Below are 27,519 nucleotides of genomic sequence, written 5' to 3' on the forward strand. Positions count from 1 at the left end.
ATCTATCACTATTTGGCAGTCTGGCACATAGCGACATAGCTTTCAGCTATTAATTGACATTGTCATTTTCAAATGTTATGATGAATCAGTGGCATGACACCCCTGTCATAATAAACCTTTTATGCTGGTTGTTATGTCAGTTGTGTCATAACAAGAACCGAAGCTTGTCTCAAAACATCTTTACATTACATGTTATTTAGCTGACGCTTTTATCTAAAACGACTTACAGTTGATTTCACTAAGCAGGGGACAAACCCCCCTGGAGCAGTGTGAGGTTAAGGGCCTTGCTCAAGGGCCCAACAGCTGTGCAGATCTGACTGTGACGACACCAAATGCACATAGTTTATGAATGTCATGATGACCACTGTCAAGTTAAGTGTTATTTCTCCACCATTGTCCTCAGTACTTCAGTCAATTCTGGGTACTCCCTTGATACATATTATTGGTTCTGAAGCTGTCCGCACCTGCACGAGAACAGATATGCATTACAACTCATACCCAAAGAGATAATCAAGTATGTAACCATCTGAACTGTAAACCTGAAATTCAGCAGTTACCCTCCAGGGGCCTAATGTATGAAATGGTCTTTTGATCAAACTGTGTCTGAAATAGTGGTTTGTGCAGAAAACCCATGTGTAGAGGGGCAGTGTAGTTACAGTGACAGCTGCTGGTGGAGAGAAGGGGGAAGTGGTTTAGCCAGCCAACAGCTGCAGGTGTAGGCAAGTTGATAATTAACATTAACCTTTATCTAGCCTCCAGTGAGATCAGGAGCTCCTAAATATGTCATCAATAATCAATAGCAAGGCATCCCAATTGATTTTATTCGATCTGAACCTTTGCAAACCTGAAAGGAAGAGGCTGCAAGTGCATGCTGTCCCCATGCTCAGTGATGGTGTGAGAACCCAACAGTCACAGTTAACTCCTTCTGTTAGTGCCCCCTTTTAACACAAGGCTGACAAAAGTAATCCCCAAAATAAATTGATTGCTGGAACCCTTTTAACCAAAGGTGTAATTCAGGTCACTTCTGAAAGATAACCCTTTGGGGTTTGTTTTGCCAAGAGTCAGAACTGTAGAATTTACTGAAACAAAGTAACAGAAGCTCAAACACTATGTAAGTGTTTTTTGTCACCTACAATGTTTTTTTTGAGTGTATGCAAATGCCTGAAATGAATGCCTTATTTATGAAAGCTACAACTCATTATGCAATCAGCAACTAGGACTGTCTGCGAAGAACATTTTGTGCATGAGGCAGATTAAGCACAGTTAAAACGTGTTTAGTGCATTGAATATCTATGTATCGGCTGCCACATAAAAGCGTATCCGGTGCAGGACAAAATGTGTACATAATCCAGCTGTGGCGGCTATTGTTTGAATGAATCCAAAATGTGAGATGTAACGTTGCAATGAGCTTGACTATTGCTGGTATAAAATGTGAACTTTGTGTGGGAGGTTCCAAGATATATTTTATTTCTCAGAGAAGCGCAATTATTTGTACGGCTGGTTGTCACAGAAGTCTTTCCTCAAGATTCGGAGCCTGTGTTTCTGTCTTACTTCCTTTTACGCCTGCTCTTTAAAAGTGGAGAAATCTCACGCACAAATCGACCGTTTCACCAAGTAAAATCAACAGAATACATAATCAGCCACAATTCTAATATCTCTGCCTTTTATTTGCATGATCCACCCTTAAATGCATTAAAAAGAGAAGCACACCTTGCAATGACTCGCCAAGATGACATGCCTACACTGATTAAAGCCCTGTGCGCCAGTTTCATGCATAAGATGCAAAAGATTTAGTCCATCTGGCCCTTGGTAACCAAATTATATCATGTGTCACGGTGGGGGGGGACACAGAGGAACAGGGGTGTAGAAAAAATGGCAGGTTTTAATTAGGGTCAGACAGAGCGTAATCCAAACAGGGGATGGTTCAAAGGCAATCCAGAAACAGGCCAGAGGTACAGAGTCCACAAAAACAAGCGAAGACTCCAGGGAAGCAGGCAGGGGTCATACACAGGAATCCAGGAAACAAAAAAAACTACGATACAGAATGTCACAAGGGCAAAGGCAAGGGCAAGGGCTTGGGAACAAGGGCTCGGGAATAAGGGCTCGGGAACAAGGGCTCAGGAATAAGGGCTCAGGAACAAGGGCTCGGGAATAAGGGCTCGGGAATAAGGTGGCTAGAACTGGGGTTGAAGGAATAAAAAACTCAGGACTCGGAAAGCAGGAAATGACGAACTAGCGAAGTGCAACTGAGAAGGACAGGTATAAATACACAGGGGAATGAGACAACCTAGGCAGGTTGGGATTATGCTCGTTGGGATTAGTATATTAGTGCTATCTACAAACAAATAGAGAGAAACCAGGACGTAAGAACAGCGAGACAGAATGAATCGTGGGAAACTGGTCAATTCCAAAATCCAACAAATAATGTGGGATTACTCAAAGTTTTCCGATGTCAGTTTTTTCGTAGGAGCCGAACAAACTTCACTTCTTCATTGACATTTGTATTGTGCGCGGAAATGAAAGATCATGGTCGTAACGTGTTTTGTTATTTTATTATTCCATTAATAAATATTTTATTAATATATAATATATAAAATATTTATTTTATTTAGAGTGGCTAAATTATTTTGATATGCCGATTGGATATTATAATTATTCATATCATATAAAAACGCAACAGGATTCAACATTAAAATGGTGATTATTCTGTCTCTCGGTTTGTTGCGTAGTTTGTGGAGGAACACTGCCATCTAGTGGCGCAAACATGCATCAGCGTTATGCTTAAGTAAGTTCGGGAAGTGTTTTTGTTATCAAGTTCTCAGTATAGTGAAGACGGTGAAAATTCTGTGTCTTCGGTGATACGTACTGTGTTTTGGCACGAGACAGTCTGTAAGTGTTAAGTCATCTAACATTAAGGATAAAGCTTTAGACATGTATTATTTGTAGTCTTACATGATAGCTTGAATGTTAGCAATGTTTTAGGTTAAGGCGACAGCCACATATTTAGCAATGCTAAGCGATGACTAGCTTCGGTTGGGGCATAGAAAATGCTGGAATTACTAGTAAACTTGGAGTATATGATTTAGAAATATGCCATTGTTTAAGCACAAAATGATGCTTGTTTATTGAAAACATATCTTTTTTTTGTATTTTCAGTTTTACAAATTGTGGTTCAGTAAACACTATGAAACCCATCTCCAGTGTCTTGAGAAGTTGCCACTTTGTTTAGCTCGCTGTCTAGGCTGTGTAGAGCCACATAGCTGAGGGCAGAAGAGTGATGTTTCATTCAATCCTTAAGTGGATGTTTCATTAATGCTTAAGTGGAGTTGAATATGAATTCCATAAAACACATATGGTGCATGGCGTACTACGCCTACGAAACAACAAACTATAACGGTGAGATCAAGTTCAAGTTACACCTGCAAACATCATGATAGGCTATAGAAGTGGCATGACATGTGGCTAATTTGTTTAAGTTTTTTGCCTCGTGTTTAATTTCAGAGGTTGATGTGAACTGTTTTTCCTAGTCAGAAGGAGCTAATTCATTCTTTCTAATATGATGTGAAAGCAGCATTAGGCTTCATTGCTATGGCTTTACATTACATTTACAGCTTTTTTAGAAGATTTGAAGCATGGGCACATAATCACTTGGTTTGAGGCTTGTGACCCCTCCTTCTGGCTCTCTGCAAGGACAGGGAAAATGTAGCTATAGGCTATTGCTGATTCCAGATAACGACATCTCCGACATTTGCCAATGCATTCCTCCAGCCCAATGTATACTCTCTCAGTGAACCCTGGAAGGTAGCAGCTTGTCGAAATAGTAAACTACTTGCGACAGGTTTAGCAAACTAGCAAGCTCAGATAAATACAGATACATTTCATAAAAATACATTAAAGAAAAGTTGCTAGTGAAGTAATAATATGTACACATAATCTATGGTTGGCGGAGCTGAAACTGTTGCCTTGCAGACATCACTGTGGGAAGGAAAGTGCCAAATGTGAAACCATTTTCTTTTTATCTGTTGCATAGTGTGTGTACTTGAGAAAGAGTTTACAACAGCTAGGCTATACACCGTGTTCCAAATTATTATGCAAATTGTATTTAAGTGTCATAAAGATTTAATTTTTAGTTTTTCAATTAAACTCATGGATGGTATTGTGTCTCAGGGCTCTTTGGATCACTGAAATCAATCTCAGACACCTGTGATAATTAGTTTGCCAGGTGAGCCCGATTAAAGGAAAAACGACTTAAGAAGGACGTTCCACATTATTAAGCAGACCACCATTTTGAAGCAATATGGGAAAGAAAAAGGATCTCTGCTGCCGAAAAGTGTGAAATAGTTCAATGCCTTGGACAAGGTATGAAAACCTTAGATATTTCACGAAAACTTAAGCGTGATTTGTGGCTGATTCAGAGCACACACGGGTTCGTGCAGATAAAGGCACAATGAGGAAGGCTTCTGCCAGACAAAAACATCGGATTAAGAGAGCAGCTGCTAAAATGCCATTACAAAGCAGCAAACAAGTATTTGAAGCTGCTGGTGCCTCTGGAGTCCCGCGAACATCAAGGTGTAGGATCCTCCAGAGGCTTGCAGTTATGCATAAGCCTTCTATTCGGCCACCCCTAACCAATGCTCACAAGCAGAAACGGCCCAGAAATACATGAAGACTAATTTTCAAACAGTCTTGTTCACTGATGAGTGCCGTGCAACCCTGGATGGTCCAGATGGATGAAGTAGTGGATGGTTGGTGGACGGCCACCATGTCCCAGCAAGGCTGCGACGTCAGCAAGGAGGTGGCGGAGTCATGTTTTGGGCCGGAATCATGGGGAGAGAGCTGGTCGGCCCCTTTAGGGTCCCTGAAGGTGTGAAAATGACCTCTGAAAAGTATGTGGAGTTTCTGACTGACCACTTTCTTCCATGATACAAAAAGAAGAACCGTGCTTTCCATAACAAAATCATCTTCATGCATGACAATGCACCATCTCATGCTGCAAGGAATACCTCTGCATCATTGCTATGGGCATAAAAGGAGAGAAACTCATGGTGTGGCCCCCATCCTCCCCTGACCTCAACCCTATTGAGAACCTTTGGAGCATCCTCAAGCAAAAGATCTATGAGGGTGGGAGGCAGTTCACATCCAGACAGCAGCTCTGGGAGGCTATTCTGACATCCTGCAAAGAAATTCAAGCAGAAACTCTCCAAAAATGGAGATGCAAGAATGGATGCAAGAATTGTGAAGCTGCTATCAAATAAGGGGTCCTATGTTAAAATGTAACTTGACCTGTTAAGATGTTTTTGATTGAAATAGCTTTTGATTTCAGTAAATATGACCTCCTAATGCTGCAAATTCAACAAATGACCATTTTCAGTTCTTTACAACCTATAAAATGTTTTGAAACTCTGTTGTGCGTAAATCAGAGAAAAATATCATTTGCATAATAATTTGGAACACAGTGTATTGCCAGGCTTTAGACTTCCACAGCTCTGACAATTCACTGCTTACACTACGGAAATAAAATACACCGATCAGCCAACCAAATGCTTGAAACCAGTTTTTCATGATTAAAAATGCTTTAAACAGTATACACTTAATATTTCATTATATGATATGCATACTTATATAAGCAGATAATCATAAGTGAATTGCAATGTAGAAAACCAAGGTGATTTAACAAGCAAAGAAAACCTGATATGCACCATCCTGCTGCTGCAGAAACTTGGCAGTAGGGATCTAATACCATGGAAGCCTGAAGTAACAACCTGGCCAGTGACATCCTCATGTGGGTGGTGGGCTGGCCTTCCCAACAAGGAAAGACAGTGAGCTGCTCCTCTACCAGGTCACAGGGCAAACAGGACGTCCTCCTCCAGGACTCAGGAAGGACAAAGGGGTGGAAAAGCGAGCTCAAGCCAAACAGGATGTTAATTGCTCTTATCCAGCAATAGTTGCAGAATTGTACAGTTTCAGCACTTTGGATATCCAAATTTTAGGGAAAATATGCTTTAACACATTCATCATCAACAATTCATCATCAATAGATTTTTGAGGTCTAATTAAATGTATTAAAATGTACAGACAGAAATTACAAAAAGCACACATGCTTCTAAATTACAGACATAATGTGTCAGGATCCATTGGATTTAAACATAGTTATTTTTGCACAAAAGCATCTTAATGTTTTGTGCTAATTTTTTAAGGGTAGCCAAAATGGTGAAACGTAGCAATACTAAAATCATTTGGCGAGCCCATTGCCATTGTAGTAGACCTGTGAAATGGCATTGAGATGGAGATTGAGATTGAAATGGGTGAAATATTGAGGTTCAAAATGTGCTATTTTGAATGGAAGTGCCAACCAACGCAAACATATAGTGCGCTACTGCACCCGCTATAATATGGAAATATTGGGTCAAGCCCCAGGTGGACCTGTAGTCCACTTGTAGCAATCAAGGACTCCTGGAATGGGGATGGGATTCACAGCCAAGCATGTGTGCTCATGCAGACAGGGCATGTATCTGCTCTCCTTCCTGATGCACACTACACCACGGCACACCATCTGCATGTGCACCACAGTGGAGGGTCCACTCACCTGTCAGAACACTACAGTGTCCACAGTTGGCACAGCCTGAGGGGACAGGACATGGTCACATCCTCCTCACAAGTCAACAAGCATGGGGCTTTATGTCATCTACTCAGACTGTGCTTTTTATATATCCATAGACGGGTCACTATTTGGAATATTCTGAAATTAATCTGGAATTGGCTCAAATTTGGCAAGACATTCTCATGTGCTCATCAACATTAACACTTTTACTTGCTGAGCCCAAGATGAAAAACAAAAAGGTCAAATGTGCTGTCAATACTGTATCTGTCAGGGGTAGTTTAAAAGCTACAAAGCTCATCAATAAAATTGCTTTAGTGAGCTCATCAGCAGTAGGAATTTGGAGCTGTATTCCACATAATGCCACCATTGACAATAGCAAGATTAATATGCAATGTTGGAGGTATTTGCTTAAACCTGAGCAAATAAGTTGCGTCTGTACACTTTAGAATTAATTCTGCTGCTCACCATCAATGAAGACAAGTGAGCCAGTACTTTTGTCTCAATGATGTTCTGTAACAGTCATACATGCCATACATGCTAGTCATACGATACACATGTTTCAAATTAGCTGGGGTGCTTTGTATCTTGGGCAGTTCTTTTTAGCCATACACTTCCCATCACTCTGATACAATCTTGGTGTCTGTTCAGTAAACCCTTTCACCCTTTTCACCCTTACACATTTTCTCTGCATTTTCATTACTGATACTGGTCAGAGATGCTCGTACTTGGGCTCACCATGTTCCAGAGAGCCTATGCAAAATGTAGATAATAGCATTGCCTTTGTTGATGAATACAGCTGCAAAACGGACAACAATGATTCCCTCAGAGAGAAAACACGTTAGTTAACACGTTTTTAGAATGATAAACTCTTATGGATTTGGTTCACTGGACCCTTGTCATGAAAAGGATACTGACATTACCTTATTGTTTGTGGATTTCCAAAATGCAGAGAAGATGAGGTCCCCCCATGCTTGTTTTATTACAAAATAAGGAACTGTTCTTGCTAAAGCAATGGCATCTTACAATAGGTTATACAGATAGAACCATAAGTTCTGGCGCTTTCAAGCAGTATACCCTGCTACCATAGTGATTGAAAATTGCACCATGAAAAAAAGGAATGAATGCAGAAAAAATGAGGTGAAATTGAACCAGATTCAGGGTCATGACTTTTCTTTATTATTGTTATTGACCAAAGATTATTTTAAGTGAGTTATTTTCATTTCATCTTTTTATTTCCATATAAATTTCATTTATTGCTTATTATTGTTTCTAAATTGATTATGCAGTATGCAAGACCAACTATAGGCTTCTTACATTCTACTTATGAAACAATGAAATAAGTAGCTACTGTATCAAAATAAACTAATCACAATAAGTATAATTAAGTGTTATGGAACGAGAACCTGTGGTATATCGTGGATATTGGCACAGCTAGTGGGGTGGTTATGCATGATGCAAAGCAGATTTTTTTTCGTTCCTACTCCTCCCCAAATCAAAGGACACTTTAAACTCACTCATTTTATTTAACTTTGGTAGGCTAATAGTGTCAAGATGATGATAAAGTCAGGTTACGTTCATTTCAATAACAAAGTAGATAACGGTGATCTACAAACGCAGAGTACTATTAAAAGATGTGTGAACATTCCATTTAGCTGTGCGTATATCAGGGATATTGGCACGGCTGGAACGCGAACTGACCAATAGAGCCAATGGACCAGACCTATCCATTGTATAATAAAAAAATAATGGACATCTTACAAACACAATAATGACCGCACAGTCTGAGAAACTTGGCCTATGTGTTCACTGAATTTCCAGTTTTTTTTCCACCCTAGCTCCCCTTAATGTACTACTGTTGAGGTAGGTTTCTTATTGAATATTCGTAGATATTCGTTGTATACTGTAATTATAGTCTCTTGTTCAATGGACATGAAGAAAAATAAAGCGCTGTGTTTCTCGGCTCATAAAAAAATGCGATTAGAAATGGTATTTAAAGTTTACCATGATGGTTTGGTTTAAACCTACCTGAGCTGGATCAATCTTTATCACCTGATTTGAAATCCACTGTTGTGGAACTGAGAATTCTGGACATACTGCATCTAGCTCAAGCAAGTCAGACTTCAAGTTTATACATTTATTGAGCCTGCTTTCTGGAACAGATCCCAGAAGGCCGATGTCTCATTGAACACAACACAGAAGCCACTCTCAGAAGCCACTGTATGAGTGCAGAGGTATCTTCACTATGTCTCTGTCTCACTGTATTGGCTGGGAAGACACTACTGACAGCGCTTCCTTTTATGCACAGGGAGATGGCCCCGATTCTTCTGGAAAACACCCAAGATGTAACGCAACCTTTCATTGCCTGGAACATCTGTAAACATTTGAGCACAAACCTACCAGTAGCGCACAGCCACGCGCACCCTGAAGTATTTGTTTTTCTAAGTATCACAACAGTTCCTCCGACTGGGATGTCAAAGTGTTCTTTGTGTTCGTTGCATTTCATTTTCAATAGTGAGGGGAAAGTCTTTTGAGCTATCATGAGTTACCAGTGATACACTGATTCAAACTAATCCTAATTTCTGCCAGGGAGAACAGTTAATTAAAACAAGCTCATTTTCCAGCCATAATGGGGTCTATGAAGCCTCGCTCCTTATCTCTAGCTTTTTGTCAATCACATACCAGAGTATGCTTTTCTGTTATTACACTATGATAAATATATTTGTCAATGAAAATGAGTGAAGTAGGTTCTGATCCTGGGATCAGAGTGGATTGGGGCCCTGGAAAAGAGAAAAATATTTAGTAGGACTGGCAGGGAGGGGACTCACCCTTGCTGGAACCGGACTCTGAGTTGCTGCGTGTAGGAGCACGGGCCCTTGGGTGTCCTGCCGTGGGTCGGGATGGGGCAGATGCACTGCTCTTCAGAGGAGCTTCCTGGTGGATGGAGGACAGGTCCTGCATACTGAAGCTGCGCAGCCGCTCTGACAATGCCCCCTGGCCCTGACACCAAGACAGGAACAGGGATGCAGGCACACACACAAAGAACTAAATGGTCAGCCATCTATTATTGCACTTATATTATGTAGGATACCAGGCCAAGCCTGGTATCAGAAATGTTTCTGCTTTTGCGTTATCCAAGCCCTAACTATTTCAACATTAAGACTGAATACTCCAAATCCATTCCAGAAAAGGCCCAGCCCTGTAAGAGCCCTACATCAGCAACAACACAAATATTAAGTCCAATGTGCATTCTCATTTAGGCTCTGGCCTTCACAGTGGCTGGTTATATACATCATAAAGATGAAATAGGTCTTGGCACAGCAGAGATTACACAGAATATGTACTGATAAATCAGTTCACAAACAAGTCTTGTTTATGCTGCTGCTTGCTGTCAGACCCTGTGCACTTTGTGGCCATTAAATATGGGCTTAACCAGCAACACAAAACTTTTTATGCCATAACGGATAAAAATAAAGGACAAAAAACAGAAATGCAGTGTAATGCAGAGTTGATTTCACTCCAAAAATTCATTAAAAATAGGAAATTGCTAAATAGAGCACTACAATAGCACATGGCTAACATGCCAACTATATTTCAAGTGCATTATTTTATATTGTATCAATACATTTTATATTGAACCTGATGGTCCATACTGTAAGTCTGCCTAGCTGAAGACATTTGCTAAAAAAATAAATAATCAAACACAGTATGCTGAGTCAGCTTTGTCGGGAAGACAGCTGAAACACAAGGCATGAAAGTCACAGCACAACACTCCAGCAGTCACAATTCCACACAGATGCATGCCTGTCACTCTGCAAGCATGCACAACACACATCTCTGCCAGCCTTGCCATCATTCCTCCAACCTCCATTTTCATCTCTTAGCATCAGTGAAAGAGGAAATCAGAGTGATTACATGTTTACTTTCATAAAAGTAGCTTAATAGAATTACTTTTCCAGACAAGTTTCTATTAATGATACAGTATTTTCCAAGTGCCACCAATTGTGGCAGCAACTACTAAGAACTTTTGTGGCATGCATCAAAGCATGCAGACGTGGTCAAATGGTTCAGCTGTTTTTCAGACCAAATGTCAAAATGGGGAGAAAATGTGATCTAAGTGACTCTGATCGTTGGTGCCAGACAGGGTGGTTGAGTATCTCAGAAACTGCTGATCTCCTGGGATTTTCAGGCACAACAGTTTGCAGAGAATAGTGCAGAAAAAAACAACAACAATGAGCAGCAGTTCTGCGGGCAAAAACATGTTGTTAATGAGAGAGGTCAGAGGAGAAGGGCCAGACAGGTTAAAGCTGACAATGACAGTGACACAAATAACCACACATTACAACAGTCAACAGAGCTGAACACACAACATGTCAAACCTTTAAGTAGATGGGCTACAGCAGCAGAAGACCAATAAGTCTAAAAAATAAATTGAATAAATACCTAATAAAGTGCTCACTGAGTGTATATTACATTCATTTAGCAAATGCAGTTATCCAAACTGACCTAGAATGTAGAAGACACTACTATATTTAGAAAAAAAGAAATATTGAAGTTGAAGTGTCAATCAAGCTTTATTAAGAAAACATACAGTGCATAAAAATAACATGAATGAATTTGAAAATTAATGCAGAATGTATGCCTTTATGTGATGTTGTACACTTGATCAACAACTGAACCTTCAGACAGGCAGCAATCATGACAGCCAAAATAACATATCTACTATAACTATGGATGAGTCGTAGCACATTGGCATAGCACACTGAAACCTTGCCCTTCAGTGTGCTTAGCATAGCACATTGGTATAGCAACCTCTATGTCAATCAACACATCACCTTTCCCAAAAAACGACGAGAGGATACAAGATATCCACTGTTGTCTCTGAAGCTACTGGCAGCAGTGTGCTTCACCTGCAGGCATTGCAGAAGTCAAGTGTAGAAGTTGGTGTTTTTCCAGCCCTCAAGGTATGATGCATGATTGAGTACATGCAATGGACAATTGAGGAGTTAGAATTTAGTGTTGAAGTTACACATCCCTCTCAGAGCTACTGCTTTCATCAAGGGCCCTTTTTGCCTTTCATTAATTTTCATGATATTTTCTTTCATGAATTGCAGAACTGTTTTATGAGAGGCATTACAGATGACAGCAACTCTTTTTGGCTGAAATCTATGCATAAATCTCCTTGTTGTGAGATGGAACCCAAACACATGATGACTCATCATGTATTTGTTAACCCTCAGATATTAACCATCAGATGGTTTAAATTTACCAACTCCGGACAAGTGCTTCTCAGTACTGCCATGTGCATTCATTTTGCTACTGATGAATTAGATTTCACCATTGAACTGTATAATAACTAGAAAGGAAACATGGTCACGTGGTTCCATTCAAGGTCATTCAATTTTATTCTTCCGCAAGTGGCAGAAACGCAAGATCGCTGCCATGACGCAGAAATAGAATTACTGATGAGCCTGCCTTTCATTTTCTATGTGTTGTCTAAACTCATCATACTCGCTCCAGCATGAATTACAGCCCCAAAGCTCACATTCCAGTCATCATTAGAAGCAGGCAATATTCTTTTAAATTTTTCCAGGGTCAAAATGTTTTCTAGTCTGAACCAAAAAGAAGGAGATCATCAAAAATAATAAAAAAATCACTGAATCAATGCGATGAGCAAGCAAATTTATGGGAACTGATTAGTTGAGGCAGTGGCTCATGCGGCTGAAGTTGCATCACAGTTTCATTGCATTACATAAGCTAGCCTGCAATTGGCTTACAGCTAATTAGCTTGCTGGCTACTTCTCAGCAAACAGTTATAAAGCTTCATAGCCGGAGACACAACATTTACTAGCCGTAATTGCCACTGTTATCTTGAGCATAATGTCTTCAAATACATTGACTGTTGTAATAGTTCTGAGGACATACTTGACATCGCAAGTTAAATGTTGGTAATGTTAGACTATATACAACAATGAAAAGTATTTATCGAGAAGCCCATTTACTCAAATAGCAAACGACTCTGGGCCAGCCAGTGCAGATAAGTAGTCCCTCACAGTCTCGGTAGCTAGCCAACTTTTTGGAGTAGCCCACAGCAGGTTGTTGGATAACAGTTAGCCTGTACCAGCCGATATGAACAATGAAATTATGAGTAGCCAAATGGTAAGCTAAACAGCTTAGTTAACCAGTTATTTCAGCAAGCTAAGTAAATTGTTATTTTATTGTCCAACTGCCATGATTTAAACTGGCCTATTCTGTCAACAGTGGAAGTCACATTCCTGGGCTGTAAAATAAGCTGTTTTATTCTACCGGGGGAATTTCGTAAGCCCATTTGTGTATAATGTTAGCCGATAGCCGTGCAAGGCTGGTGGAAAGCCCGAGACAGCAGTTGGGTCCTTCAGCTCTATAGCTAGTGCCATTGAAAGTCATGGAAGTCATTATGAGGCTGAGACATAAGCCAGAGACAGAGGCCAAGCAATATGCTTACCAAAATAAATTGTTTGGAAGATCATTAAGATTATTGATGTATATACCAACTATTTTACATAATTCATAAGGAATGCAGCCTTAGTTTGTGTCAAACATATTCCCTATCCCTAGGGCTCATTTTCTAAATATAAACAATATTATTAGATTCAATTACAATAATACATATTAGATAACGAATAAGATTTTGAGAACAACCCTAGTAAGGCACGGAAGCCCATGGACCTTCTGCTGCATGGCATGTTAGTAACAGGTGACCTTTGTGCCACTGAAAGCTGTTAGAGATGGATTCCTTGGTGCAGGACCAACAAACACCTGCTGGGTTAGTAAAGACACAGACCAGCTGCTGTCAAATGCTGCTCAGACTATTAGCCACTGCTTGGGTTGACTCATGCTGCGGGTGGGTTACCTGGTATAAAGTAAAGTCCCTGCATGTGACTATTTCAAGCAGGTGGGAGACCTGGTGAAGAACAGATGCTGATGAAGATGAGTTTCAGACTTTCTAGTCCGGTTTCAGGGCCCACCACAGCTCTGAGACAGCATTAGTCGAAGTAGTGAAGGACCTTAGAATGCACAGTGATACCTGAAAGTTCTCTGTCATTGTTCCCCTAGACATCAGTGCTGCCTTTGATACAGTTAAACATAATATCCACCCAGGAAGATGAGAAAATTGGGTTTGTTCAGATCATATTTGACTAGTTGAGTTCCACATTAGAAACCTCAGAACCATTGCTAGGGTTCATCCATTTATGTCTGAAAAGCTACTGCACACTTGTATCACTAGCAGGTTTGATTATTGTAATGCTCTTCTCTCTGGCCCATATCATAGCTATCTTAAAATCCCAGCATTGGTTACCTGTTCATTTTAGAATTGATCTTAATATCATTTTAAATGGCAATGCACCTGCCCAATTATCTGATATGCTGTCTAGATGTGTGACTCCCAGACTGTCCAAGAGGTTATAACTAAAAGGTATGGTGAGGCATTGTGGTTATTATGGCCTAGCCTTTAGAATAGCCGGTGGGACTACAAGACTTCATATCTGTGGCCATTTTACAAGCTATCTTAAGACACACCTTTAACACCTTTTTAGGTGGTTAAAGGTGAGTCTTAGTTGTGTTAAATTATTGAAATACAGGCTTTTACTTCCATCTAGAGTGCCTTGGACTTCCATTGGTTTGCTTTGTTTTGCCTCTGTTTCATTTATCTCTTCACAATTATTTTACTGACAAACCATAATGGCTTTGTCAGGGAACTAATAGGAAATTCAAGGGCCAGCTCACAGTGTGCATGTGTCTGTCTAAATGGGGGCGGCCTAGCAGACCTCATGCTGACATTCTACTTTAACATCCCAGATCTTGCAACAGACCTGGATTTTACTTCTGTTTTTGAGTTGGAAGTTGGCATCTAAGTCCTGCACCATGGTCTGATGTTCCACATTTCATCTGTGGCCTTTTGTAACATTTGTCTTCTGGTTTTTGAGCTTTTAATTTGGCTTTCTTTGGACTGCTTTGGGAGGAAACCAGCTGTGGGTTGGTATTGTCTTCCATCGATTTCCGTTGTGTCTGGTACTTGTCTGCGTCTGTAACCTTCATTGTTTTAAAGTAGCTTAACCACGTCTGTAGATAAGACGTGCAAATAACTTAATAAATGTCTTATTTCTCACCTGGTAAAGGTTGATCCAACAGGTTGCATTGCCTATCAACAAATTTGGTGATTTAATTGAAAATGTTCTGTTTATCTGTGATCATATCAAATTCAATCAAAAAAATATATTTATGAGCCGCGGTGGCGCAACAGGCTAAGACGCAGCAGACTTGCGGTTGCAGTTTGCTGCAGTTGCACACAGGGGACTGGGGGTTTGATTCTTGGTCCTGCCAAAAAGCCAAGTTTGGCCGGCTCACGTGGAGCAGCAATAATTGGCTCGCTGCTCCAGAGGGAGAGACTTGGCAGGGTTAGTAGATCGCTGCAAAAACAAGCACCTCGAGCACCTCGAGCACCTCGGAATCACAGTCAAGTGAGAGGAGACGGCTTGAAGAAGGTGTGTTGCTCTCCTGCCGGCCGCCGAGGGACGGGGTGCGGGCGGTGTATCTAATACTAGCTCTAATTGAATCAGACGAGGTCCAATTGGCTACCAAATTGGGAGAAAAAGGGAAAAAAAATCAAAAAAAAAAAAAAATATATATATATTTTACATGTTGGTTAAGAGGTGTTTTAACTGTTGATACACTTGTGTTCAGTATTCAGAGTGCCGGACATTAAAACAAGGGTCTTGACGGTTAAAATCGCTGGACACATAAATTGCTGTTTTAAATACAGTTTACTTAATCCTCGCTTCCCCGATAGCTTTTTGATATATTTGTATTTCATCCTATTTGTAAAAGCACCTTTTTGACTACCTTTTGATCCATGCAACGCTCATTTTGAAAAGAGGCTAGTCCTAGCTCTGTTCTCTTTTTTCACTTTTTCACTTTTTTTTGGCATGGCTACAAATACCATTTTCTTCACTGAACAAGGCTATAACATTATTATTCAAGAATCCCTGACTCATGGGGAATCACAAATTGAGACACCTGATGTTTGTATCAAAATACTGGAGAGTTCTGTATTTCTGTATTTTCAAAACACTAAAATACTTTTCCTTCCCATCCTTAAAATTCTGTCATTTCTCCTTTCAACTGTGGGCCAAACCAAGTACTTTAACTTAATTCCAGGGTCCTGGAATTAACCCTCTGGGGTCGGTGGTGTCGACAAGATCAGATCAACTTTCCTTTCTATTTGGATGATTAACTTTGTGAGATTTTACCATAAAGATGCAACGAACATATTGACAGAAATCTTAGAAACTTGACTTCACAATTCACCTATTGACACATAATATTAATAGTTTTAAAACGTTTTAAATGAGATGAATAAGGCCACTGCGATTTCTTAATCCTTACTCAGTAATATGTGAGTTTCGCCCTGCGCAAATTCTGGCCCACTTAATTCAAATTGAAATGAGGTGATAATTATTCTTTGGCAGGGGAGGGGCGATGCCATGTGCAAGAATACTATACGATACACGATGACATGCCGCTTTCTGGGAATCATCATCTCCTAGGACCTCAAGTGGGAGCTGAACATCAGCTCCCTCACAAAAAAAGCCCAGCAGAGGATGTTCTTCCTGTGGCAGTTGAAGAAGTTCAACCTGCCAAAGACAATGATGGTGCACTTCTACACCACCATAATTGAGTCCATCCTCACCTCCTCGATCACCATCTGGTATGCTGCTGCCACTGCCAAGGACAAGGGCAGACTGCAGCGTATCATCCGCTCTGCAGAGAAGGTGATTGGCTGCAATCTGCCATCTCTTCAGGACCTGTACGCCTCCAGAACCCTGAGGTGTGCAGGAAGGATTGTGGCCGACCCCTCTCACCCTGAACACAGACTATTAGAAACACTCCCCTCTGGCAGGAGGCTGCGGTCCATCAGGATCAAAACCTCTCGCCACAGAAACAGCTTCTTCCCATCTGCAGCTGGCCTCATCAATAAGGCCCGGGGGACCCCTCACTGTCACAGAACCGTTACAACCATTACAGACACGTTACATCAACGCACTGTCTCCCTGTGATTAATGTCAACTAGGCCCGGGACCCCCCATTGTCACAGACTTTTATCCCGCCCCCATAAACTTTATATTTTATATCTTGCACTTAAACAATACTTCACATACCTCGCTTCAGCATCATGTCGTTGTCAGGGTTTGTAGGTAGTTCCAGTGGTGGTCACCAGGGGGCTTTATTATGTTCACCTGACCGTCATTAGTGCCTAGGGGGCCTACCTCCGGAGGGTATTTAAAGCACTCTATGACAGTCAGTCAACGCTTTGGTGTTACTGTTCGCTCTAATACCAAGCCGGTATGCACGTGGTAAGACTCTGAGCCCTATTGAGTCAGGTATCGTGCAGGTTCGGGTTTCTGTCTCATTCATGAAACAAAACAAAACGAAAAGAAAAGGTAAAGAAGACGCTTAGCCTGTTGGTGCTGTGTGCACAGCTGACGCCTTCTGTCTTCTTCTTCTTTCGTATATCGTCAGATGGCCAACTCAGTGTCATGCAGCCACGCTCTCGTCTCCGGTCCTAAATCGAAAAGGCCAGCTTCTGAGGGTGGGCTGTATAGGGGGCAGCCGGTGATTATGTGCTCGGCAGTCTGTTCAGGCTCGCCACACTCACATGCCGCACTAACCGATAGGCCCCACTTCTTCAGAGATGACTTGAAGCGTCCGACGCCAGAGCGCAGACGGTTCAGTGAGGTCCATAGATGGCGTGGCATGTCTTCTCCTTTTACACCGCCTCCTGGGTCCCGGATGTATCGTTGAATGCGGGAGGGCCCAGCCGTCTCCCACGTCTGTTTCCAGGATGCTGCCAGCCAGCAGTCCTCAGGGATAGACTGTAGCATCTCTTGTGCTGCCTTGTTGTAGGGATGGCGAGACTTAAGCCTGCATGGTGGTGCCGGTGTTGTTGTGGCTTTGTGTAGGATGTGCCAGTCGTGCTTCTGGGCTTTTCTTGCCAGGGCGAGGGTAGCCGCATCCCGTCGGAGACTGGCTGGGGCGATTCCAGCAAGGACTGGCAGGTAGGACACAGGGGTGGGTTTCAGACAACCAGTAACTATACGGAGGGCGCTGTTGATGACCGTATCTACCTTGTTCACATGTGGACTTCTGCTCCAGGCTGGGGCACAGTATTCTGCTACGGGTAAGACCAGGGCTTGCGTGGATATGCGTAGGGTCTGGGGGGAAGCTCCCCAAGTCGAACCCGCCAGGCGGCGGATGAGCGAGACCCTTGCTGTTGTCTTGGCCTTCACTTCATCCAGGTGTTGCTTGTAGGACAGTGTCCGGTCCAAGCATACGCTGAGGTACTTGGGGGCTTGCTGGAACTCCAGGCGGTTGTTGCCAACATGCACGTCCAGTTCCCTTCTTGCTTCCCGATTGTTAAGGTGGTAAGCTGCAGACACTGTCTTGCCCATGCTGAGCTGAAGGTGCCACTTCTGGAGGTAGTCTGCCAGGATGCCCATGTCTCGGTTGAGGCCATCTTCCATCGCCTTCCATGTTGGGCGTCGAAGCATGATGGCCAAGTCGTCCGCATAGCCATACTTGGTCGATGTTGTATCTGGCAGGTCGTGAATGTATATGTTGAACAACATTGGTGAGAGGACGGAGCCTTGCGGGACACCGTTCTTCAACTTTCTGAGCCTGTTGGTCTGGCCATCACTGGTCTGTAGGATGAAGCTACGGTTCGATAGCATCTCCATAATGAAACTCACCATGTGCCGGTCCGGGATTGTCCTCAACAGTTTCAGATGTAGTCCACGGTGCCACACGGTGTCATAGGCGGCTGTCAGGTCCAGGAATACTACTCCAGCTTTTTCGTTATCCTGAAAGCTGTCCTCGATGTCCTGAGTGAGTAGCGTTACCTGATCCACTGTTGACCTGCCTCGGCGGAAGCCGGCTTGTTCCGGTGGGAGTTGTGGGTCCACCACTGGCTCGATGCGGCTGTGAATCAGCCTCTCCAGGATCTTATATGGGACACAGAGCAGAGAGATGGGCCTGTAGGACTTCGGGTCTTCGGCGGGTTTGTTCGGCTTTGGCAAGGCTATGACAGAAGCATGGCGCCAGGTCTTTGGGAGCTTGGACCTCCGGAAGCATGATGAGAAGAACGAGCATAGCCAGTAAGATGTTCTTTCACTTTGGTGTATGACAAACTCTGGGTGGATATTGTCTCGACCTGATGACTTGCCCGGCTTCAGTTTGTTGATTGCTGCACTTAGTCCGGCTACTGTGAAGTCTCCTGAGAGGTTAGCATCAACGCTGGCTGCCCTGGAGAGCAGCCAGCAGGCAGCAGGCAGCTACACTCCTCATCCCAGCCCGGGATGTAGTTCTTATTGTAGCCACGTGGGATGTTGTGCTTTGCTGCCCTGAGGAGGACTTCACAGTAGGCGGCGTATGCAGCATCCACATCAGCTGCTTCTGGGTCCAGGAGACCAGCAGTTCTTCTTTCCGTTTCCGCCATAAACTGCCACCACTTCCTGAAGTTCCATCTCCTGACCGGTTTGCCAGCTACCGGCTGTACCAGTGATGGTACTTTGATGATGGATGGCCGGTGGTGTGAACGAGGGAATCTGTCCAAGACACGTCTCTCCGGTTTCAGGTCGTTACTGCGGCATACGGCAAAGGCCAGGTCTGGGTTGGTGTGAGAGTTCCAGCGTGCAGAAAAGAAGCTTGGGGGCTCCTTTGGGTCGAAGAGCAGCAGTGCCTCAGCGTTAGAAGCCCACTCACTCAGCGCTTCACCATCCTGTGATGTGTGGTTGTAACCCCAATCTGTATGTTGGCAATTGAAGTCACCTGCATAGATGGCGGGAGGAGTCACAGATGGTAGTGATGATACAGTCAGCACAGTTGGTGGGGGCTTGTATACATTCACAACAGATGTTTCTTGGATTTTGGTGACCAGCCACTCAATGTTGCAGCCGGGTGGAGATTGACTGGTGGCTGACCAGCTCAATCCTTCCCGGACAAAGGTTGCCATTCCATGCTTCCTGCTGTGGATGGATCCGGTGAGGAAGAACCCAGGCAGTTTGAGGTTGTCGTCAGGAACCCAGTGTGTCTCTTGCAGGAGAACAGCTGCCACTTTGTTGGAATCGGCGAGATGCCTGATGACTTCGAGCTTGGCGATGGTAAGGCCCTCGACGTTGAGTTGGAGCACCGACAGACCTTGGTTTTCGATGGTGGGGGTGTCCGCCTGTCCTGGCGAGGACGTTCTCTGCCTTGGTCTTGACCTCGGCTTGTACCTTGGTCCGCCAGCTCGACGATTCTTTGGCGACATTAGTTTCATGAGTTGGTCTCGCACCATTTCTCACTACTCACAGGAGAGGCCGCGTGAAGGCTGTCGTCTTCTCCCCACGCCTTCTGTAAGGTTCTTTGTTCTTTGGAGAGCGTAGAGCGGCCCCCAGGTCCTGATTTGCCCTCTCAGTTTGACCATTGGACTGAGGGTGGTAGCCCGAAGAGAGGCTAGCTGTGGCCCCAAGGGCCACGCAGAACACTTTCCAAACCTGGGAGATGAATTGGGGCCCCTGGTCTGAAACGAAAGGAGGGATGAATGGGCCCATTGCAGCACCTGTGTCCGAGCGGCTGAGGGCACGTATAGGCGTAATCCGGGGTTCGATCTGGGATCGGGCTCGTCCCGTAGAGCCCTCTGGATCACCGACTCGATCCTCCAAGTGACGGACCCCACGGTGCAGGAGGCCGGCAGGATGGTCTCCGGAGCCTCACGCTCAATACAGGTGTTAAATTGGCGAGAAAGGGCGTCAGGTTTAACATTCTTGGAACCAGGACGGTAGGTGAGTGAAAAGTTGAACCTCCCGAAGAACAGTGCCCATCTGGCCTTTTGGGAGTTCAGCCTCTTGGCTGTCTGGAGGTATGCCAGGTTTTTGTGGTCGGTCCAAACAATGAACGGCTTCTCGGCCCCTTCCAGCCAATGTCTCCACTCCTCCAACGCCAGTTTGACCAGCAGTTCTCGATTACCAACGTCATAGTTCTTCTCCGCCGGGGACAGCTTCTTGGAGAAGAAGGCGCAGGGGTGTAGCCGGTTGTCCGGGGCCGCCACCTGAGAGAGCACAGCTCCCACCCCCGTGTCGGAAGCATCCGTCTCAACCACAAACTGGCGGGTGGGGTCGGGGTGTACCAGGATGGGCGCGGAAGAGAACAGTCTCTTGACCTTGGTGAAGGCCGTCTCAGCTTCGGGGCTCCACCAGAATGGCACCGCAAGGGACGTGAGCTTGGTTAGAGGGGAGACCACTTGACGAGGAACGGATGAATCTTCGGTAGAAGTTGGAGAATCCCAAGAAGCGATGGAGTTGCTTACGTGAGGTGGGTGTGGGCCAGTCGGTGACCGCCAGAATTTTGATGTTGTTCAGCTCCCTGTAGTCGATGCACAGGCGTAGGGAGCCATCCTTCTTCTGTACGAAGAAGAATCCCGCACCGACGGGAGAGGAAGATGGGCAAATTAATCCGTTAGCCAGGCAATCACGGATGTATTTCTCCATAGCCTCCCTTTCTGGTCTGGAGACGTTGTATAGGCGACTTGAGGGGAGTGATGAACCGGGAAGGAGCTTGATGGCGCAGTCGTAGGGTCGATGAGGCGGCAGTGACTAAGCTTGAGTCTCGGAGAATACTGTGCCCAGGTCATGGTAAGGAGTGGGAACCCTCTCCAGGGAGGGCTTGGGAATCTGTGGTAGGGCTGGTCCTCCCTCTGCTGGTGGTGGAGCGGAACGCAAGCAGGACAGATGGCATTTAGGATTCCAGGCTTGCACTTGGTTAGAACTCCAGTTGATCATGGGGTTGTGTTTCTGGAGCCAGGGTAATCCCAAGATGAGTTGGTCATTGGGGGACTGGATGACGCGGAATTGGATCATCTCTCGATGGTTCCCAGAAATGACCAGTTGAATGGGAATGGTGATGTGCGTCATGCGGCAGAAAGTCCTTCCATCCAGCGACCGCGCATTCTCAGGGTGGGGTAGAGGGAGGGTGGGGATGTTCAGTTCAGACACCAACGCTTCATCAATGAGGTTGGCGTCCGCTCCAGAATCCACCAACGCGTTAACCCGGGTTGTTCTGTCGGGTAGAATTAGCAGGGTGGTGAGCGTGGGACAATGGTTGTCTCTATTAGAACCCTCCTGTCTGTTGAATGCTCTCACCTCCACTGGTCTCTTGGTCTTGAAGGGGCACCGAGCCTGAGACAGGTCCCTGGGTTCGGATCCCTCAGGCTGCTGCTCCTCCCGTCGAGGACTAGGCCCATGCCTGGGGTACGGGTTGCCGGGAGGGATCAGTCTCTCAGACCAACGTTGTCTGGCACGTCGTCCAGGCGGATCATGGTGCGCACGAGCTGGTCGAACTGGGTGATGGGGTCCAGTCGCGCCAACTCGTCCTGGAGCGTCTCACTCAGGCTGGCCAGGAAGAGATTCGCCAACGCCGCATCGTTCCAGCTAGTAGCCGCTGTGAGGGTGCGGAAGTCCATGGAGTGGTCTGCCGCGGTCTTCTGTCCCTGGCGCAGAGCAATCAGTCTCTGGGATGGCTCCTGGTCGCTGGATGCGTGTTGGAAGACTTTCCGGATCTCATCGGTGAAGACTGGGTAACGATGAGGGAAAAAATCCCCGGACCACACCGCTGTAGCCCAGTCCAACGCCCTCCCCTTGAGTAGCCCCATCACATAGCCAATCCGACGGTCGTCGCTGTTGTAGGTCTGGGGCTGTTGCTTGAACAAAAAGTCGCATTGGAGTAGGAACGCCTTGCATCTCTCAGGTTCTCCACCGAACCTCTCCGGAGGGGGTTGTTGGGGCTCCCGGAATTGCCAGGTTCCCGTGGGGTTGAACGCCGGGGATGCTGGTGGGTGGGTAGGCTCCTCCTGTGGTTGTGGCCGAACCGCGACGGCGAGCCTCTTCATCTCTGCACACAGTTCATGAATCTCCAGGTGAAGCTCGGAGATTCCTTGTGAATGCTGCCAGACGATGGCTCCTTGTTCCTGGAGGGCGTGGAACATGGCAGCAGAGTCAGCAGGGTCCATTGTGGTAAAATTGTTCTGAGACGGGTGCGTGGGGGTTGGACCCAAAATGCACAACTCAGAAACAATGGTTAGATAAAGTCCCGGCAGGGCTTTATTCGGGACGAATCCCAGGGGCGTAGTCAAAACAAGCAAAGTCCATACATGTAGATCCAGCCAAACAAACACTAAACAAACAAAAAGCACAGTGCCGAGGGAAGAGGCAAACTCGTAGTCGGTAGACGTGCAGGAAGGTCCGATAGCAGGAGAGCCGTCAGCGGGGCAGAAGTACAGGCAGACGGCAGGCAGAGTCGTAGTCGAGGGCGATGCGGAAGTCGAAACCATGAAACAATCAGCGAGGCAAAGGTACAAAAACGGTAGGCGAAGACGTGGTCAGAAAACAAATGATGGTCAACGAAACAGAAATCAATAAACAATAGTCGGTAAAACAGGCTTGGATCTTAACGTGAATCAATCAGTAATAATGCTCAAGAGTTGCGTTGAAAACAAGAGGCAGACAATTTCGCAACAAACAGTAGCGCGACTGGGATATAAATGCAGGTGTAGACAAGTGTAGATAATTAGTTCGAGCGCAGCAAGGAAATAGAAAAGAGGTGCGATGGATGACAATTCTAACAAGGTAATTAGTAATCGTTAGTAATAAACCTATCCTGCCCTAGCATTAGTAAATTAGTAGATGACATGCACGAGAAACGTAAGGTAACATGAACACATGATTGGTTTGTTAGTTCTACCCAATCCTGATCTAGTGTTGGTAGTTTTAGTAAATAGACAAATAGAAACAATTAGGGTGTGAATGACAGAAAGAGAGAGAGAGAAAAGGCGGAACGCAAGGTTTGCGGAAAGACATGTAAAAGTGTATGTTTAAACAGTAACCAGTCCACGTAACAATAAACATAAATCAAAACATAACACAAAACGAAACTAAGACGATAACCACTCAACATAACAAGGTAATATAATCGTTACGAAACATAACTAGACATGACGAGAAAATAAATCGTAACAAGAAATAAACTAAACAACATGACGAACCTAGACTAACATAAAACAGGATAAGACAATGCGTGACTAAGACAAAATGAATAAACATAAAACATGGCAAAACAGACCTGAAACGTGACATTTTCCTCATTTTGCCCTCAAACCCGAGAGGGTTAAGGGTATTGCTAGGCGGTTGCTAGGGTGTTTCTATGTGGTTGCTAGGGTGTTGCTAGGTGGTTGCTAAGGTGTTGCTAGGTGGTTGCTAGGGTGTTAATGTAAATACTAAAGTTCCCCCAGAGTACCTAGACCTGCAACAGGCTTTCAGCCATTCCCGTGCCTGTTCAATTCCTCCTCATCGCTCATACAACTGTGCAATCAACCTTCTCCCTGGTACCACAGCCCCCAGAGGAAAACTTTACTCCCTGTCTGCACCCGAAACCAAGATCATGAACCAATACATTTCTGAGTCCCTTTCCTCGGACTCGAGACGCACTTGAGTCACACATACACGGACTCCAGTCCCGACTCTGACTCGTCCAAAATTGACTTGGGACTCGACTTGGACTCAAAAAGGACTTGTGAACAATAAGAGTCTGCCAAATGGCATCGACAAAGTGAATAATGTCACAGCTAATTTCAATTATTCATATGAAAGATATTCCTTAGTTAAAACACACTCAACATTGTTTTACGCGCCACACCGTGTGTCTTTTGGTTGCAATTATAGCAACACCCTATGCTGTATTTCTTGCAGCATAGCTCACTGAGATTAGCAACAGTTCTGCATGTTGTGACCTTTGAGTTTAAATAATTCAGGCTCATAGAGCCAAACAAAATAATTGCAATTTGCGAAATGTGGAGAATTAAAATAAAAAATGTGGGAGCATTTCAACAAATATTTGAAAACTCATACGAAAAGCTAAGTCAGTTTACTAGCACCAGAACTGATCCCACCACTGTTCAGTGTTGCATTAACGTAACTTGGCTAAACTGTTGTGTTGGCCAAATGATGCATTTCAGACTCAGTATAATGTTTGTGTCAAGGTTTAATCAGCATAACAGAAGCGCATATGTTCTTATATTGTTGACTGCCAAGCATTGGCTCGCACTTCAAACGGTTGATCTTGAAAAGTTATGCAAGTTACAGAACCATGAGCATACAGTAACATTAAAAGAAACTTCTTCAGGTTGGCTTGAAAAGCCCTGTGCATTTTCATTGTCAATGTAGTTCACACAAGCAGCTGCATTTAATTCCTCAGGATTCAAGGTTTTCCTATAGCATAATGTAGATGTCCCAAAATCATAGCTCCTGATTTCTAGCGTAAACAATATCTAGCCTCATTAAATTTTTTTGAATGATTAAAGTAAATGCTTAACAGAGTATATTAATAAACCAATACTGCAATGTGATTCAAATTTCAACACTTCGTAACTTCATCGAGAAATAAAGTTATAATATAATTACTGAGTCGCAGATACAGATTAAGCCTAGTCCTAGCCCCTGGTACTACTGCTTCTTCAGTTGTCCTACACTCGATGTCATACACAAAATATGTCTTCTACACTTCATTCGTAAGTTATACCTTAAGCTCCTACCTTAACGTTTCAGCGTGTTTCCCGAAACATTCTTAGCTATGTATACCTTCTGTATGTCGTACTTCCATAAGGGCGGTCTGGGCCACTCTTAGCTATACCTTATCGATGTTGTCAGCTCACTCCGCTAGTGGCCACCACTGTTACGACCACAAAGCCTCTGAAATCAGCTGTTGCTCTTCATTACATCTCAATCTGTAAAGCAATATGTACACTAATAATTCTACAGTTGTAGCTGGCTAATATTATTACTGAAATACCACATTAATGGGACTGTTTTCATGCAAAGGATAAAATTGGTCATTACGAAGGATGCATGTTGCACTTTATTGAACATGTTGCCTAATTGCCTTTTAAATTATATTTATAAACTGACGATTTCCCACTCTCTCTGTGGGCTGCAGCAATGTTTAATCATAGTTCTTTCTTTGTTTTGTTGGACACCGTAGTCCTAAAACTGGGAAATAATGTTTCTTTATTCAGTCCTCTAACAATATTTCCATTTTATTTGCTGTGAAGCTGTGGGACCGCTTCATTCGTTTTTTGTTTTTTTTTGCCATAGCTTATGTCGTTTTTGTGTTGGTGCGTTTTGCCAGTTGGTGCGCTTTTATTGAAAATGTCAGCTAATCAGAGAAAATAGTGAATTATAGCAGTGATGTGATGGTGCTTCTAGCAAATCAACCATGATTGGAAAGTGATTTAAGGCACCATGACATGACAAAGATATTAAAATTATGTAAATAAAACATGACATGCCAAAGAAGGCATATTGCTAGGTGGCGTAGCCACAAACCGTATGACTAATCGTATATATATATAATTTGGTGAAAATCATATGGTTGGATAATTGAGTTTTTAAGTTTTTCATTATATTAATAAGTTCCCACCAGTCGTGATAAATGCAATATTTAAAAGTATTCCTGCAGTGGGAACGCTACTTTCTCTCATAACGCAGTCAAGCAGTCGCAGCATGATAATCGATCTTAGAGTGAGTTGATGGGCCTAGTAATCTAGTAATGTTGCAAGTAGAAGCTATCCCTTAAGCTTCACCATTGTAGACCATTTTTCCAAGTCCGTCCACTTTGTTGCCCAAATCCTTTTGTTGCTGTAGCACCAAGCCTGTCCCTTTGCCTGACAGTGCCACCCATTGGTGTTCCTGCCATCCGTCAACCTCATCTCTGCTTCAACTTTATAATTGGACATTTATGTACTTAATCTGGTTTTCTGTTTAAAACCATTCTTTCTACAAACTGGTGTCAACCAGCGGCAGATGGGTTCCCCTACTGAGTCAGGTTCTGCTCAAGGTTTCTTCCTGTTGCCAGGGAGTTTTTCCTTGCCACTGTTGCCCTAGGCGTACTCTTGGGGACTGGTTTCTCTGTAAAGCTGCTTTGTGACAAAGGCCCTTTCTGAAAAGTGCTATACAAATAAAAATTGATTGATTGATTGATGGATTGATCACAAACCACTTGCAGTACTATGCAATTCCAACGAAGGGAAGAAGGGTGAAACTGATGTCAGATTAGATGCCAGGCATTTCCTCTTTGGCATACGGCAATATAATCTCTTAAAGTATTTTGATGTATTCAAACTGATTCATGATCCCTGGTATACGAACCCAACACCGTCCTATGAAAAACATCCCCATATCATGATTTTTGCGCCACCATGCTTCACTGTCTTCACAGTGGACTGTGGCTTGAATTCAGTACCTGGGGGGCGTCTGACATACTGTCGATGACCACTAGACCCAGAAAATAACAATTTTACTCTCATCAGTCCACAGAATGTTACGCCATCTCTTTGGGCCAATTGATGTGATCCTTGGCAAATTTTAAACGATTCTGCACATGCCGTTTTTTCAACAATGGTGCTTTATGGGGACTTCTTGTTGATAGCTTAGCTTCGATCAAACATCTTCTGACTGTAACAGCACTTACAGGAAACTGTAGATCATCTTTGATCTTTCTGGAGCTGATGAATGGCTGAATATTTGAATGGCTGAATGACTATTCTTCAATCTGTTTTAACAGTAGTTGCTAATTTTCTTCCACTTGTTTCAGGTTTTTGTTGCCATTTTAAAGCATATGAGCTCATTTTAGCTGAGCATCCTATAATCTGCTGCACTTCTTTATACGTGTTCCCCTCTCCAATCAACTTTTTAATCAAATGATGTTGTTCCTCAGAACAATGTTTGGAACAGCCCATTTTACTTAAATATATTTTATAACAATATGTTATACATTTGCTTCCCTTCTTCCTTAATAAA

The 27,519-nt window shown here is 43.7% G+C and overlaps 1 protein-coding gene across 9 annotated transcripts in view; it reads right to left on the reverse strand.

Moving 5' to 3' along the window:
- reep1 (receptor accessory protein 1) overlaps window positions 1-27,519 on the reverse strand; it is a 79,799-nt gene that overhangs the window by 8,461 nt on the left and 43,819 nt on the right. For 4 of the 9 annotated variants that reach the window (XM_061251000.1, XM_061250993.1, XM_061250992.1 and 1 more), the window contains exons 6-8: window positions 13,491-13,541; window positions 9,427-9,598; window positions 6,587-6,622 (exon numbers count right to left, since the gene is read on the reverse strand). In XM_061251000.1, coding sequence (XP_061106984.1) covers window positions 6,587-6,622; window positions 9,427-9,598; window positions 13,491-13,541 — 259 coding nt within the window. Of the gene's footprint in view, window positions 1-208; window positions 465-523; window positions 3,261-4,868; window positions 5,873-6,586; window positions 6,623-9,426; window positions 9,599-13,490; window positions 13,542-27,519 lie in introns of those variants that run through there. The other 5 variants (XM_061250997.1, XM_061250999.1, XM_061250998.1 and 2 more) reach the window with 5 other exon arrangements.

The sequence above is a fragment of the Conger conger genome, chromosome 8 (assembly GCF_963514075.1).
Source record: "Conger conger chromosome 8, fConCon1.1, whole genome shotgun sequence".
NCBI lineage: Eukaryota > Metazoa > Chordata > Actinopteri > Anguilliformes > Congridae > Conger > Conger conger.